At 43.2% G+C, this 14,085-nt stretch overlaps 1 protein-coding gene across 4 annotated transcripts in view; it reads left to right on the plus strand.

Moving 5' to 3' along the window:
• agbl1 (AGBL carboxypeptidase 1) overlaps positions 1 to 14,085 on the plus strand; it is a 181,334-nt gene that overhangs the window by 125,926 nt on the left and 41,323 nt on the right. For 3 of the 4 annotated variants that reach the window (XM_079684749.1, XM_079684751.1, XM_079684752.1), the window contains 2 exons: positions 11,277 to 11,481; positions 11,622 to 11,712. In XM_079684749.1, the coding sequence (XP_079540875.1) occupies positions 11,277 to 11,481; positions 11,622 to 11,712 (296 nt within the window). The remainder of the gene's footprint in view (positions 1 to 11,276; positions 11,482 to 11,621; positions 11,713 to 14,085) is intronic. The other variant, XM_079684750.1, reaches the window with a different exon arrangement.

Consider the following 14,085-nt stretch of genomic DNA (forward strand, 5'->3'; position numbering starts at 1 on the left):
TGTCATTTATACATAAAAACTCCTTTACCTGTTCACTCACTAGGCTTTCAAGAACCTTAGCCAGAACTGACAATTTAGAGATTGGCCTATCATTATTTAATAAAGTGGCCTCCCCACCTTTTAGTAAAGGCAGGACATGAGCTGACTTCCATACTTTTGGAATTGCATTTGTGCTGAGGGCGAGGTTAAAAAGAGTAGTCAGAGGTGGAGCAATGAAATCTGCAGCTATCTTTAAAAAGAAAGGTTCTACATTGTCCAGGCCAGCCAGTTTCTTAGGATCTAACTTGGTTAAGGCTTCATGAACAACATCAATAGTAAAAGGATCAAAACTGAAAGGGTTTTCCAGACCACATTGTTCAGAGTCACATACTGTGGTGTTCACAGAAGCAGAGTTAGTAACAGAATCAAACAGAGAGCTGCAGGACACAAAATGCTCATTAAAACAATTTAACATAGTGGCCCTGTCCGATATAGTGCCAGATGCTGTGGTAAGGCAAGGATGTAGCTCATTACGGATTTAATGGCTTTCCAAAATTGTCTAGGATTATTTAGGTTTTTTGTGGTAACTGACAGATAATATTTAGACTTGGCACTTTTGATTTGTGATGTGAGGCTATTTCTTAGCTGCCTAAATCGAAGCCATTCTACCTCTGAGCCTGATTGCCTAGCCTTTGCCCAGGACTTCTTTCTCTCATGTAGGAGACAATTCAGCAGAGAACCAAGGATTGTCTCGTCCCTTCACTCTAAATGTACGCAGGGATGCATGTCTATCAATCATTTCCATAAAAATAAGACCGTGCAGTTTCAACATCATTACACAGATCGATTTTTCCCCAATCAAAGCCAAACAGATCATGTACAAAACCCTGCTCCACAAAAAACAAATTATCTCTTTATTATAATGCAAGGTTTCCCCTTTTGGACCTTTGTGTCCCTAATTGAAACACAGTGGTCACTCATATCGTTTGCAAATACTCCCACAGTTGAATTAATTATTCATTAGTTAAAATTAGATCAATTAAGGAGGATTTATTAGGGGACTTAGTATTTGGGCGAGTAGGACTGTCTACAATCTGAGTAACATTTAATGAGATACAAAGGTTTTTACAATCCTCTGACACTATTGTTAACCAGTCCCAGTTAAAATCGCTAAATAGCACTATTTCCTTGTAGTCAAGTTGAGATAAAAGATTTGCTAACGAAGACAAAGAGTCCTTGACTGCTGAGGGGGGTCTGTAACAGCTCACCGCCATGACCTGTTGACCGTTTGCCACTTCAATATTCAAGGCTAAAAAATCAAGTTGCTTACTGATTGATTTGGAAACCAACGTGGTTACACTAAACTTATTCTTCACATAAATGGCAACGCCACCACCTTTATTAGGTCGGTACGATATACATTGTAACCATTTAAGGAGATGTCAGAGGCCAAAATAGATTTATTTAGCCACGTTTCTGATAAAACAATTACATCAGTCGAGCTTGCCCAAATGCGGACAAAATCTAGTTTAGATAAAAGACTGCGCACATTCAAGTGGATGAATCCCAACCCAGACTAGATTTAAAATCTGCAGGAGTAGCGATCTGACTACTACTACTGGGCGGACCAGGATTAGGTTGTACATTTCCAGATAACAATAATAACAAGAAAACCAGGCATCTTTTTGTCTTAATCGACACACCTAAACTGTCCTCTAATTTTAAAATCACCAGCAAGGTCTGCGAAAGTGTGATTAGAGCTCAAGAAGCAGTCCTGAAGAACCATCATGGCAGGCAAGCAAAAAAGCGAACATAGTTTGCCGAACTGATTGACTGAGACAAGGCAACTGGAAATCGTTCGCGAAACAAACCTGATCCTTTGCAGGGGATGCCCACTGCGCGCGGCAGAACAGACCTGAATCCAGTCGACTTCTCAGGATGACGAGATAACTTCTCACTGTCCAAAACAGCCATCAGGCACAGCAGAATCATGATAGGTGCCATTTTCCCAGACCAGCACAGCATCCAAGATGTTTTCGGGGGAAAACCTCCTCCGCACAGCAGCACAGGCCTTGGAAGTCCTGCGGAAGTAGGCCCCAGCCCAAACGTGGAGCCGCTCCGGTCTCTCCGCGAAGTCCCCGGGGTAAAGCCTCCTCAGAACAGCAGTACAGGACAGGTGGAGAGAAGGCCCCAGCCCGAAATGTGGAGCCGCTCCGGCCTCTCCGCGACGTCCCCGGGGCAAAATCCTCCTCACCACAGCAGCACAGGACAGGTGGAAACAGGTCTCTGCTACAGCAGGACAAGGACAGGCAGAAACAGGCCCCAGCCCGAACATGGAGTCGCTCCTGCCTCTCCACAATGCCCTCGTCGCAAAACCTCCTCTCCACGCCGGAGGAAGAGAGGCAGCCCTGCCCCCCACTTTCCCCGCTCCGTGAGGCGGATAAACAACGTCTCTGTGCCCGGTGTTTAAACCTCTCTGGTGGGACAGCTTGATTTTTTTGTGACTTGGCAGAGAATAAGTTGTAATGATGTACTGTTTCAACATTAAAGGTGTTGGTCAGCACACATACAGCTGCTCCATTCTCCGCACACACAACTCACACAGTCCACCTGCACACGAGGTGACGCAATCAATTGAAACGAGGGGTTAAGTATGGTAACCCTTGTTATATAAGCAAAGGCGGAGCCTTCTACTGGGCTCTATGGGTACTACCCCTTGATCATATCATGCAAGCATTCATCCACTGAGACTTCCATAAACGAAGCCGGCCCCGGGTCGGGCCTACCTGAATCTGCACGCATATCACCGTATAAAAGGAGGCCTCGCCTCCTGACTAGGGGTGCAACAACTAATCAACTTAATCGATTAAAATCGATTACCAAATTAGTTGCCAACTAATTCAGTCGTCGATTCGTTGGTGATGTCATCACGTGTGTTTTACGCGCCGTTAAGCTCCAACGTTATTGGTCTTTTTATCGGTACTGGAGACATTTAAAAAATATATGTCATGTATTATTGCTACAAAAACATTATATCGCAGTCTTAGTGTCGCCAACTCGTTTCTAATATGCAAAAAGACAAACAAATGCGTCAATGATGTATTTTCGATCAGACGAGATCTCTCTCCCCCGTCTGTGTGCGAGGGGGCGGGGCAGTTTACACACACGCAGCTGCTACATGCAGCAACACACTGCGGAGATGGCGGAGAGAACGCGCTCCGAGGTGTGGTTAAACTTTACCCGTATCGATGTGGACAATGCTCGTTGCCAAAAGTGCAATAAGAGTTTAGCATGTAAGGGCGGTAACGAGTAATTTGACTAAACATTTAGCAAAAGTGCACCACATTCAGACGGAGGAATGCACCGGGTTCGACTGTCTTTCTAGTAGCTCTGAAGCCCCATCCACGAGTAACGTTTCCACGTCAGGTGTTATGTATGCTAGCAGCAACACACGGAGTTAACTCAATTATACAAACCTGGGTTAATGATTAGAGGTAACCGAGTTATTTCGTTTGTTAAAGTTTCAGCTATTCTGTTTACGGTTCTTTTATCACATTATTTTATACGATTTGTTAACACTGTTGTTTCTTTTGATGTGAAATATTATTTATTTAATTTAAATAAAAAGCAATGTTAATTTTGTTCAAAATGTGTTTAGTTAATTTAATAATATGTATTTTTGAATCAAGTATTCATCTTTATTGTCTTCATTGTTAGTTTCCACATGCCTAAAACAACCTCAAGCTAAATCTAAAAGTTGATGGCTAAATAAGATCGTTTGAGAAATTGTGCAAGGCATACAGTAATAGTCCGAATAGTCGATTAATCATTTCATTAGTCGATAGATTAATCGATTATCAAATTAGTCGTTTGTTGCAGCCCTACTCCTGTCTGTCATCCTACACCTCTCTTCAGCGAGCGGCATAGGGCCGACAGGGCCCCGAGTAGAGGGCTCCGCCTGTGCTTATATAACAAGGGTTACCATACGTAACCCCTCGTTATATCTCTCGCAGGCCCCTAAAAAAAGCCCCGATATATACACACCCTGTCGTCCAACCACACTGTTCCACCTCACTGCCCCTGACCGGCTTTCTGGTTAGCAGCCGCTGCACCGCACCCTCCTTTACCTCAGTTGTGACCGTGGAGAAGTCTGGGCCGCGGCTGACAGAGCACACTCCGACGTGCTTACCTCGTGAAAAGTGTGCTCGGAAAGCAGCGCTGAGGAAGCCCCCAGCCCTGTATGGGCTCACTGTGCACCACCTCTCCCAAGTTCCAAAGGAGCACGGGGAGAGCGCAAGTGCCCCATGCCCCCCACACACAGACACTGACCCCGTGTAGAGTGTTTATGGACTATAGTGTGGAGGGCTCTCCCCTCCTGCCCCTAGGCAGATGAGGAGAGCCCTCCAGCCCCGTATGGGCCCAGCGCGCACTACGTCCCCCGTTTATAGGAGTCTCAGTGGATGAATGCTTGCATGATATGATCAAGGGGTAGTACCCATGGAGTCCAGTAGAGGGCGGAGCCTGTGAGAGATATAACATATTGTTAATAAAACAAAGCTGGTACAAAAGAACAAGTACCAACACAAAACAACAAAATTAAAGAAAGACTGAACAAGTACAGACCGGATGGCACAAGGTACAAGAGTGGGAACACAGGCAGGACCTCAGGGAAATAGACAGGAAAACAGACGACGAACTGACAAAAAACACAAGGGGAGACAGGCCTATAGACTAGGGATGTTAAGATTCACCGATTCGCATCGGTGCACTGGCATAAACGTTCAAGATGCGAGTGCCCATCGGCTACAGTTTGGGTTGAACTCGCGATGCATCGATTGTAACGTCTTTGCATCTGTAAAAAAACGATTCATTCATATAATATCCTCTCATCCTGTCAGCACTCAGCAGAGACGATCTTTGATCTTTGCTTCGTACTACGGAGGCCGAGAGTCTCAGTTATCAACACACATGGAAGTCGAGGAGAAAGAGAAACACAGCGCAGCAAAAAATACCTACAAATCAAACGTTTGGCAACACTTCGGATTTTTCAAGAAAGATGGTCAACTTGAAAAATCGCTCGCAAATTGTAAACGATGCCGTGCCGCTTTAAAGTAGTACAAGGAACTTAGCGACGCACATAAAGAGGCGACATGGGGTCTGCGGCTGAAAAGAGAAACCTGAAAGTTAGACATATGAGTTAAATCACTCAGTGAGGTGTTATGTCAGAGAGAGTGGTGTTTAGTTTACAGCAGCCTGTGACTGCCAATCATAGTTTAAATGTCTTCCTTACTGTAAGCAGTTATGAAAGAGCTGTTTGTGAAAGGTTATTTGTATTTGTTATTGTTCATATAGAAACCACACCACTGCTTTCTGCTCACTGGTGAGTTAGCCTATGAATGAGTGTTAAGCACATCAGGCTGGCAGTTGTATGGGAATTGCACTATGTTAGTTGTTATTTGCACATTGTTAATCATGAGCAATGCATCCTTAAATTGTTTAACTGTGAGGTGTTATACAATTGTACTGTACTCTGGAGAGTTATTTAAGGTAAAAAAGGTAAAAAAAAGAAACAGCATGATGGGATGTGCAGTACTAGTAGAGAGAACCAAATTTGTAAAGCACTTTTTTGTTAACTTATCATTTGCTTCATATAAGGAATAACACAAAAATCCTCTGTCGTACCATATTGAATTGTATCATTATTTTTGCATCGTGTTGAATGGTATCGCCCCGAATCGCATAATGTTGAATCAAATCGTATCGAACTGTATCGCAACAGGGGTGAATCCTAGCATCGCCTGGTGTTTCAAATGTATCGTATCATTGGCAACGTATCGAGATGCGCATCGCATCGCCTCAGTGATGGAGATGCACATCCCTACTATAGATACACAAGAAACAGAAGGCAGAATCAAAAGTGGCATGATTATTACAATCATAAAATCACAAAAGGCAGCAAAACCAAAAAGATACAAAAGTAAAACTAGATAAGATACAAAGAGAAAATACATTTAAAATGATGACAGGAACATTAAACAGCAAAACGTGAAAGATCATGACATACATTTGCCAAGGAAGGCAGACTTTGAGCAGAGGTGTCACATCAGAAATCTCACACTTAACACCTAAGGGTTTGTCTATTGTTTAGGCGAGATTAGGTTCACTATTATGGAGCATCGTGTTGGGTAGTAAGATCAAAATCAGTAAGAATATTGAGACAAAGAGCTATTTTTGAAATGTGCAGGATATGATCATGATTTACATGGCTGTTACTGCAGGAGGACACGACGGATTAGAGAAAGAGGCAGGCAATGACACGCTGTGTGTGTGTGTGTGTGTGTGTGTGTGTGTGTGTGTGTGTGTGTGTGTGTGTGTGTGTGTGTGTGTGTGTGTGTGTGTGTGTGTGTGTGTGTGTGTGTGTGTGTGTGTGTGTGTGTGTGTGTGTGTGTGTGTGTGTGTGTGTGTGTGTGTGTGTGTGTGTGTGTGTGTGTGTGTGTGTGTGTGTGTACATGTGCGTGCTCGGGTGCTAATGTCATACATGGTCATGATCATCGTGACTTCCATGGCTCTTAGCAGAGGTAGACATGACTAATTCTACAGAGAGTGGAGATAAACGTTCATCAAAGACATGCTCAATGTCAACACACCTGACACATTTCTAAAGGGCATACTTGTGCTTTAGACTCCTATATTGTATCTATTCACTCCGGTGATGTAGGGTTGCATTAAGTAGGGTGGGAATAATATTGCATCATAAAACTTCTGCCTATATACAGTACATGTACACGTACATCAGACACAGAGCATGCATGTGGAGTGGTGCAGCTCTTAAATGTCAGTCCAATATGGTGTGTATCCAATAATCCTTTTTAATCCTGACAGAATTGTAATTGATGATAAGTGGAGCTTTCACTTAAGGCCTGTGATCACGTCTTAATTACAATGAGTGACTATGAGGAAGAAGGCGTAAGCGTTACTATGAGAGATTGCTGCCTTCACATATGCTCAATATTATTTTTAATTGATAAAACTGACATTAGACCCCAAGCCTGTTTTTCAGGTCTCAGGCTCGAACATTGCATTTCCAGAACAAATGACCATAACTACACTTCTAAAAGGGGAAAATGAATAATATTTTTTCTCAAAGTAATGATAAACCTGAGTTGGATGTAGAAAAGTCAGAATCAATAAAGATGTTTTTTATTTTAAAGAAAATTCAGATTGAACTAAAAAACCTGTAAATTATAGTGTCTGTCAAAAAAATATTTGTACTTATATTGAACACTACCCTTGGATGATGGGTTAGTAGACTAAAAGCTTTATGAATCCAAAGTACAACATACAATAAGTACCGTGTATCAAGATAGATGCAAAACAAGTGACATTTTACCTTTTTAGAGAGGTTTAGCAAGAAAAACTCCACCTCTGGGGTCATTTGGGTGGAAATGGGCATTTTTGCCATTTATCTGGAACCAATTGGTCGATTTTGATGATTGACATCTCTTTTTAACCGTTAGAGCCAATGTAATCGAGGGAAAGTTACACATACAGGTTACCAAATAAGGAGTGAGAGTGTTCTCCGATTTTTGCATAAAAATTTAATTATGGATTATCAATAATTTTTTCAAAGTGACAGACACATTGGATTAACCTATGGATTAACCTTCAGTCGCATTTTTTTTTCGTTTTAATCCCATTGAACACGAGTTTTGATCAGAATAACAGCTAAGGTGAGCATATCTCTGTGTTTTGCTACCTAAAGCTACTCGTGTTGTCTGTATTTGCTTCCCCTGTCACAAGTTCTGATCGCACTGATGATCCTTATATTTCTAGAATCTGTGGACTCTCAGGATGTTATCTAAGCTTGTTTGTGCACAGTGGCGTTTTTATATGTACAAAAGTGGTGGGGCACAAACAACTTAGATGTCTATATATAAGCTTCTGCAGTTAGGTTCATGGCTGGTGAGGGACTGGCACTGACTCTTCAGGTTCACAAATATTATATTTTGACCTAAATCAAGATATAATATTATTTTCAAAAGCTTTTTTTGTCTGATGCTTCGATTCATTTTAAACAGTTCAACAAAAAGGATATCCAATTTATTTATTTTTTATCATTTCAATATTGAATTGTTCTCTCTTAGTAAGATCCCATTTTCAATAAAATGTTGGTCTTACCTTGACTTGAAGATGAAGTCCATTTGCCTATCCTTCTAGACAAAAATCTCTTTTACTTTTTTGTAAAAGTCCTCCTTATCTTCTTGTAGTTTCAAAAGACTATCATAAATCTAATCGATAGATTTATGATTAGAAAATTATAAAAGTAGGGTAGACATGTGGATATTATCCGGCTGAACAAAACGTATATTTATCTAACTGGTAAGTTTCCCACAGATCTTATTTTGAGCTATTTTCTAAAATCCTATGGAGAAATCTCATTGCTGTTTTGGGGAGGGAACCCATGCGCAGCTTACTTCCGGGTTTTAGGACGCGTCTCTCATCTCCTCTTCACCCACCACACCTTTTGCGGCACACGTACTTACAACCAATCAGCTCTGAATTATGTGAGATGACGTATGGTGGGGATGGCAGCTCAGTGCCCCTATGGTCATTATTTTTTTGCCACACACATTAAATAGGACAATACTCTGAGCATGCACAGTATAGTAATGTTTACAGTCACCGTTCACTTAGACAGTGAGAGGGAGGGGCATGGTCGGGTTTTGTTCCACATGGCTCTAAACAGCTCAATAGGCACACACTGTAGGCACTAATTAGAAGAACACAGACTAAAACAGCAATGTACAGACGAATCAGATGATTAACCATGATCTTAAAAGATATATATTTTTTATTTTTGCATTTTGTTGTAATCATTATTTTTAATACTTTCTGCTGACACTAGGTGGGGCTGTATAATGAACAACCCGATATCACGGCAAGACGTGAACATGTGACGATTTACCATGCTGGGAGACGTGAAGATTTCATGATTTCGTCCCTTCAAACGTGACAGTTACACGGTATTGTTAACCCATGTTAACCAGTGGAGAAATAACCGGAAATACCAAGCAAATGCTACCCCGACGTAATGATTTATTTTTTAATAGTCACACTCGATTACGCCGACTTTCTTGGTGCCCCAGCTGGTCGAGACCTCTTTTAGCAGAAATAAAGGCTACATTAATGTATTATAGCGATGTTAATCCATGCGTGTGGATGTAGAATTAGCGGACGTGACGTTGTGCGATTGAGTTGCCAAGCAACAGCTTCGGTTCATGTTCATTTACAAACTCTTCAACTACAACCGTAGTTATATTTAAAAACATGTTAGAAGGCCTTACGAAAACGAATTATGTGATGTGAAATCTGAAAACGTTTTTTAAAAATAAAATAATACTTTATTCCGAGTGTGCTTGCTTTTCTCTTTGAAAGTCATCATATAACGGCATTTTAATACACGGTTCGGCTGAATTAAATATTACATATCTGCCGTAGTTCTCTATTTATAGAGCCCTGCTGAGAAGACTTCTAGACAAACAGGAACGACTGCCACCAAAACTGAAAATGTTACCTGGATCATAAATATATAAGCAATTAAACAGCATCTTACATTTATTTTCACACAATACGTCTCCCCGCAGTATCAACACTAATTCGGCTGACTTTTATATTTGATCCAATTGGTAGACTGTATTTACACCATAACGGTGCAAAGCTGATAGAAAAGGAAACCTGGTGGTTAAAGCACGTTATTGAATTGGATTATTTTATTATTGATGATCTTCTAGCTCAGGTTGGTGTCAGTATTTCCCGGATGGACACAAACTACAGGCGTTCCCTCTCAGCTGCGGAGCGCCTGTCAATATGTCTCCGGTAAGTAAGGATCAACAGCAGGACCTCAGAGGGACGTCAGAGGGAATCCCAACGCTGATAGTCTTCCGTGAGAATGCGTCATGTGAATTTGACGCCCGAGTTGAAAAATTGGAACTCTCGCGTTTGACGCGGCGGCCCCCTTCAATCGCCTCAATCGCGTGATTCGCGCCGCGTCCATCGCTTCATGCGCGCTGTCGGAGCGAATTCGCGTCTGATCGCGTCTCTGCATTGACTTTACATGTAATCGCGCCGCCCCTAAACATCGCATCGCGTCTGGTCTGAACAAAGCATTAGCTGTGATATAATGAGCATATATCACGGCCTGAAGTGAGCTATTGCTTTTATAAAACGGTTACCAAGTGTGGCAATATGAAATAAAAATACTCACTCTAATTTAAATAGTTTTTACTCGTACATAATGATGTTCAAAATAAAATAGTCCCTCCATTGCCTTCTGCACAAAACATAGTGCGAGGTGGTTGCTATGCAACAACACTAACAGCTAGCGAACATATTAGACAGAGAGCGTTGATCCATTATTTGGCTATTTATTTACATTCATTTGTATGTTGCCGTTTATTCCACTGAAAAACTGTCCAGCATCAGTAGCATGGCTTACGTGGTTACTTGTATAGGTTGAGGTTGCTTTGCGTGGCGAGAATATTGCTCCACTTTTTCCGGTCCCCGAGATTCGGCTTCCAGTAGCACTGGAGAGGGCTTTCGCACCTGTGGCCACTAACGGTCATAATGTCTCTGATTTGTTTCAAGACCCGCATCAGAAAGCTTTTGAATGGTGGTACTTCACGTAGCTCTGCATGTCGTTGTTTAGGTGCTTTTTTTCTGGAGATAGGCACTCCTCAATCCACTCCCCCATAGTAAGACCCCCCCGGAGGTCGAAGTTAATCTTAAATGTTTCCATCTTATGCTTTATAAGTTTGTGAAATGTAAATATATTTATAAAACTGACAAGTCAAATCAAGCAATCTGATTGGTCGATAGCGTTTTTGCGGACCTCTTTGAATACAAATTTGAAAACATCGTTGCTTGCTTTGAAAGTAGCACAATTCATTATGTCAAACCTTGGATTTCTTGGGTTTCTGCCCCGTTACTTCTCCGCTGCTTTCGTGTTCCAGTCTGAAAAGCAAAGCCCAACTGTATACTGTTTTTCTCAGATGCGGAGGGATACTGACTTGTTGTGAAAAGTAACTTACAATTCTACCCGTGGTATACGCTCAGTATATCACGGTTAAGAACAAATCAGATTGCTTGATTTGACTTGTCCGTTTTATAATGACCTATACAACACACAACAGGGCCTCTTAAAAACACATCTTTCTCATATTTCGACAAGTCCTTTAAATTAAGCTTTTGGCAGACATGTTGGCCTTCGAGCAAATAAAATGACCATTTGTGTCCCGCAGGAGCTGGATTTGAGTTCCGAGCCCGAGGAGGGTTCCACGGCGTCCTCGTCTTCCTCAGACGACGAAGCTGTGCTGCTCAACACTTCTTCTTTCGGCTCCTCCAGGAGGAGGAGTTCTGCCAGCTGGGATTGTTCCACCTCCTCCTATGGGTCTCACTCAGAGACAGAACCAGACCCAGCAGGTCAAAGCCAGGGCCAGGGCAAATGTAATACTACCATCTATATTATTACTGAGACTACAAGAAGATGATAACATTTTCATCATCTAAGAAAAACACAGCATGGTTTTCTCCTCTTATTGTTAAAAGTAGAATTTCATAGTTTCTATTTTGTTTCCTCTCTGCAGCTGCCTCCCATTTAGAGGCGTGTGATTTCCACAGTGACAGCAGTATCCTCAGCACCAGCCCCAGCTTTAGGACCATGGTTAGAGAGGCAAGGTATACTGGCTTCCTCTGCATGGATAGATAAGGCAATCTGCATTAATTATGAAATGAAATGTAATCTGTATCCACAAAGGAAATGAGGTATATCTGAAAGAATTACCTGAGGTCATTCCTTTAAAAACAAGACATGGCCCAAACCTCACATCCTCCACCCTGATCCTCAACACCGGAGACCCTCAAGGCTGCTTACTCAGCCCTCTCCTCTACTCCCTGTTAATACACGACTGCGTAGCCCCACACAGCTCCAATACCATCGTGAAGATTGCTGACGACACGACCGCCATCGGCCAGATCACAGACAGCGACGACACTGCATACAGGGAGGAGGTCGAAAGCCTGAAATCTTGGTGCCAGGATAACAACCTCCGTCTCAACGTCAGCAAAACAAAAGAGCTGATTGTGGATTACAGGAAGCAGCAGAGAGAGGGACACGCCCCCATTGCCATCAATGGTACTACGGTGGAGAGAGTCAGCAGCTTCAGGTTCCTCTGTGTCCACATCACTGAGGACCTGACATGGGCTCTTCACACCACCACCATCACCAAAAAAGCTCGACAGCGGCTCTTCTTACTCCGCAGGGCAGGCTGAGGATGTTCAACATGGACTCCAGGATACTCTGCAACTTCTACAGGTAGAGGATAGAGATGATCCTGACCTTCTACAGGTGCACCATAGAGAGCATCCTGACCTTCTACAGGTGCACCATAGAGAGCATCCTGACCTTCTACAGGTAGAGGATAGAGATGATCCTGACCTTCTACAGGTGCACCATAGAGAGGATCCTGACCTTCTACAGGTGCACCATAGAGAGCATCCTGACCTTCTACAGGTGCACCATAGAGAGGATCCTGACCTCCTGCAGGTGCGCCATAGAGAGTGTCCTGACCTTCTACAGGTACACCATAGAGAGAATCCTTCTACAGGTGCACCATAGAGAGGATCCTGACCTTCTACAAGTGCACCATAGAGAGCATCCTGACCTTCTACAGGTGCACCATAGAGAGGATCCTGACCTCCTGCAGGTGCGCCATAGAGAGAATCCTTCTACAGGTGCACCATAGAGAGGATCCTGACCTTCTACAAGTGCACCATAGAGAGCATCCTGACCTTCTACAGGTGCACCATAGAGAGTGTCCTGACCTTCTACAGGTACACCATAGAGAGAATCCTTCTACAGGTGCACCATAGAGAGGATCCTGACCTTCTACAAGTGCACCATAGAGAGCATCCTGACCTTCTACAGGTGCACCATAGAGAGCATCCTGAGCTTCTACAGGTGCACCATAGAGAGTGTCCTGACCTTCTACACATGCACCATAGAGAGGATCCTTCTACAGGTGCACCATAGAGAGGATCCTTCTACAGGTGCACCATAGAGAGGATCCTGACCTTCTACAGGTGCACCATAGAGAGTATCCTGACCTACAGGTGCACCATAGAGAGTGTTCTGACCTTCTACAGGTACACCATAGAGAGGATCCTGACCTTATACAGGTGCACCATAGAGAGTATCCTGACCTTCTACAGGTGCACCATGGAGAGAATCCTTATACAGGTGCACCATAGAGAGGATCCTTCTACAGGTGCACCATAGAGAGTGTTCTGACCTTCAACAGGTACACCATAGAGAGAATCCTTCTACAGGTACACCATAGAGAGAATCCTTCTACAGGTGCACCATAGAGAGTATCCTGACCTTCTACAAGTGCACCATAGAGAGCATCCTGACCTTCTACAGGTGCACCATAGAGAGGATCCTTCTGCAGGTGCACCATAGAGAGGATCCTGACCTTCTACAGGTGCACCATAGAGAGCATCCTGACCTTCTACAGGTGCACCATAGAGAGGATCCTTCTACAGGTGCACCATAGAGAGGATCCTTCTACAGGTGCACCATAGAGAGTATCCTGACCTTCTACAGGTGCACCAAAGAGAGTATCCTGACCTACAGGTGCACCATAGAGAGTGTCCTGACCTTCTACAGGTACACCATAGAGAGAATCCTTCTACAGGTGCACCATAGAGAGAATCCTTCTACAGATGCACCATAGAGAGGATCCTTCTACAGGTACACCATAGAGAGAATCCTTCTACAGGTGCACCATAGAGAGGATCCTTCTACAGGTGCACCTTAGAGAGGATCCTTCTACAGGTGCACCATAGAGAGGATCCTTCTACAGGTGCACCATAGAGAGTGTTCTGACCTTCTACAGGTACACCATAGAGAGCATCCTGACCTTCTACAGGTGCACCATAGAGAGAATCCTGACCTTCTACAGGTGCACCATAGAGAGGATCCTTCTACAGGTACACCATAGAGAGAATCCTTCTACAGGTGCACCATAGAGAGCATCCTGACCTTCTACA

The sequence above is a fragment of the Notothenia rossii genome (genome assembly GCF_949606895.1).
Source record: "Notothenia rossii genome assembly, chromosome: 5".
Taxonomy (NCBI): domain Eukaryota; kingdom Metazoa; phylum Chordata; class Actinopteri; order Perciformes; family Nototheniidae; genus Notothenia; species Notothenia rossii.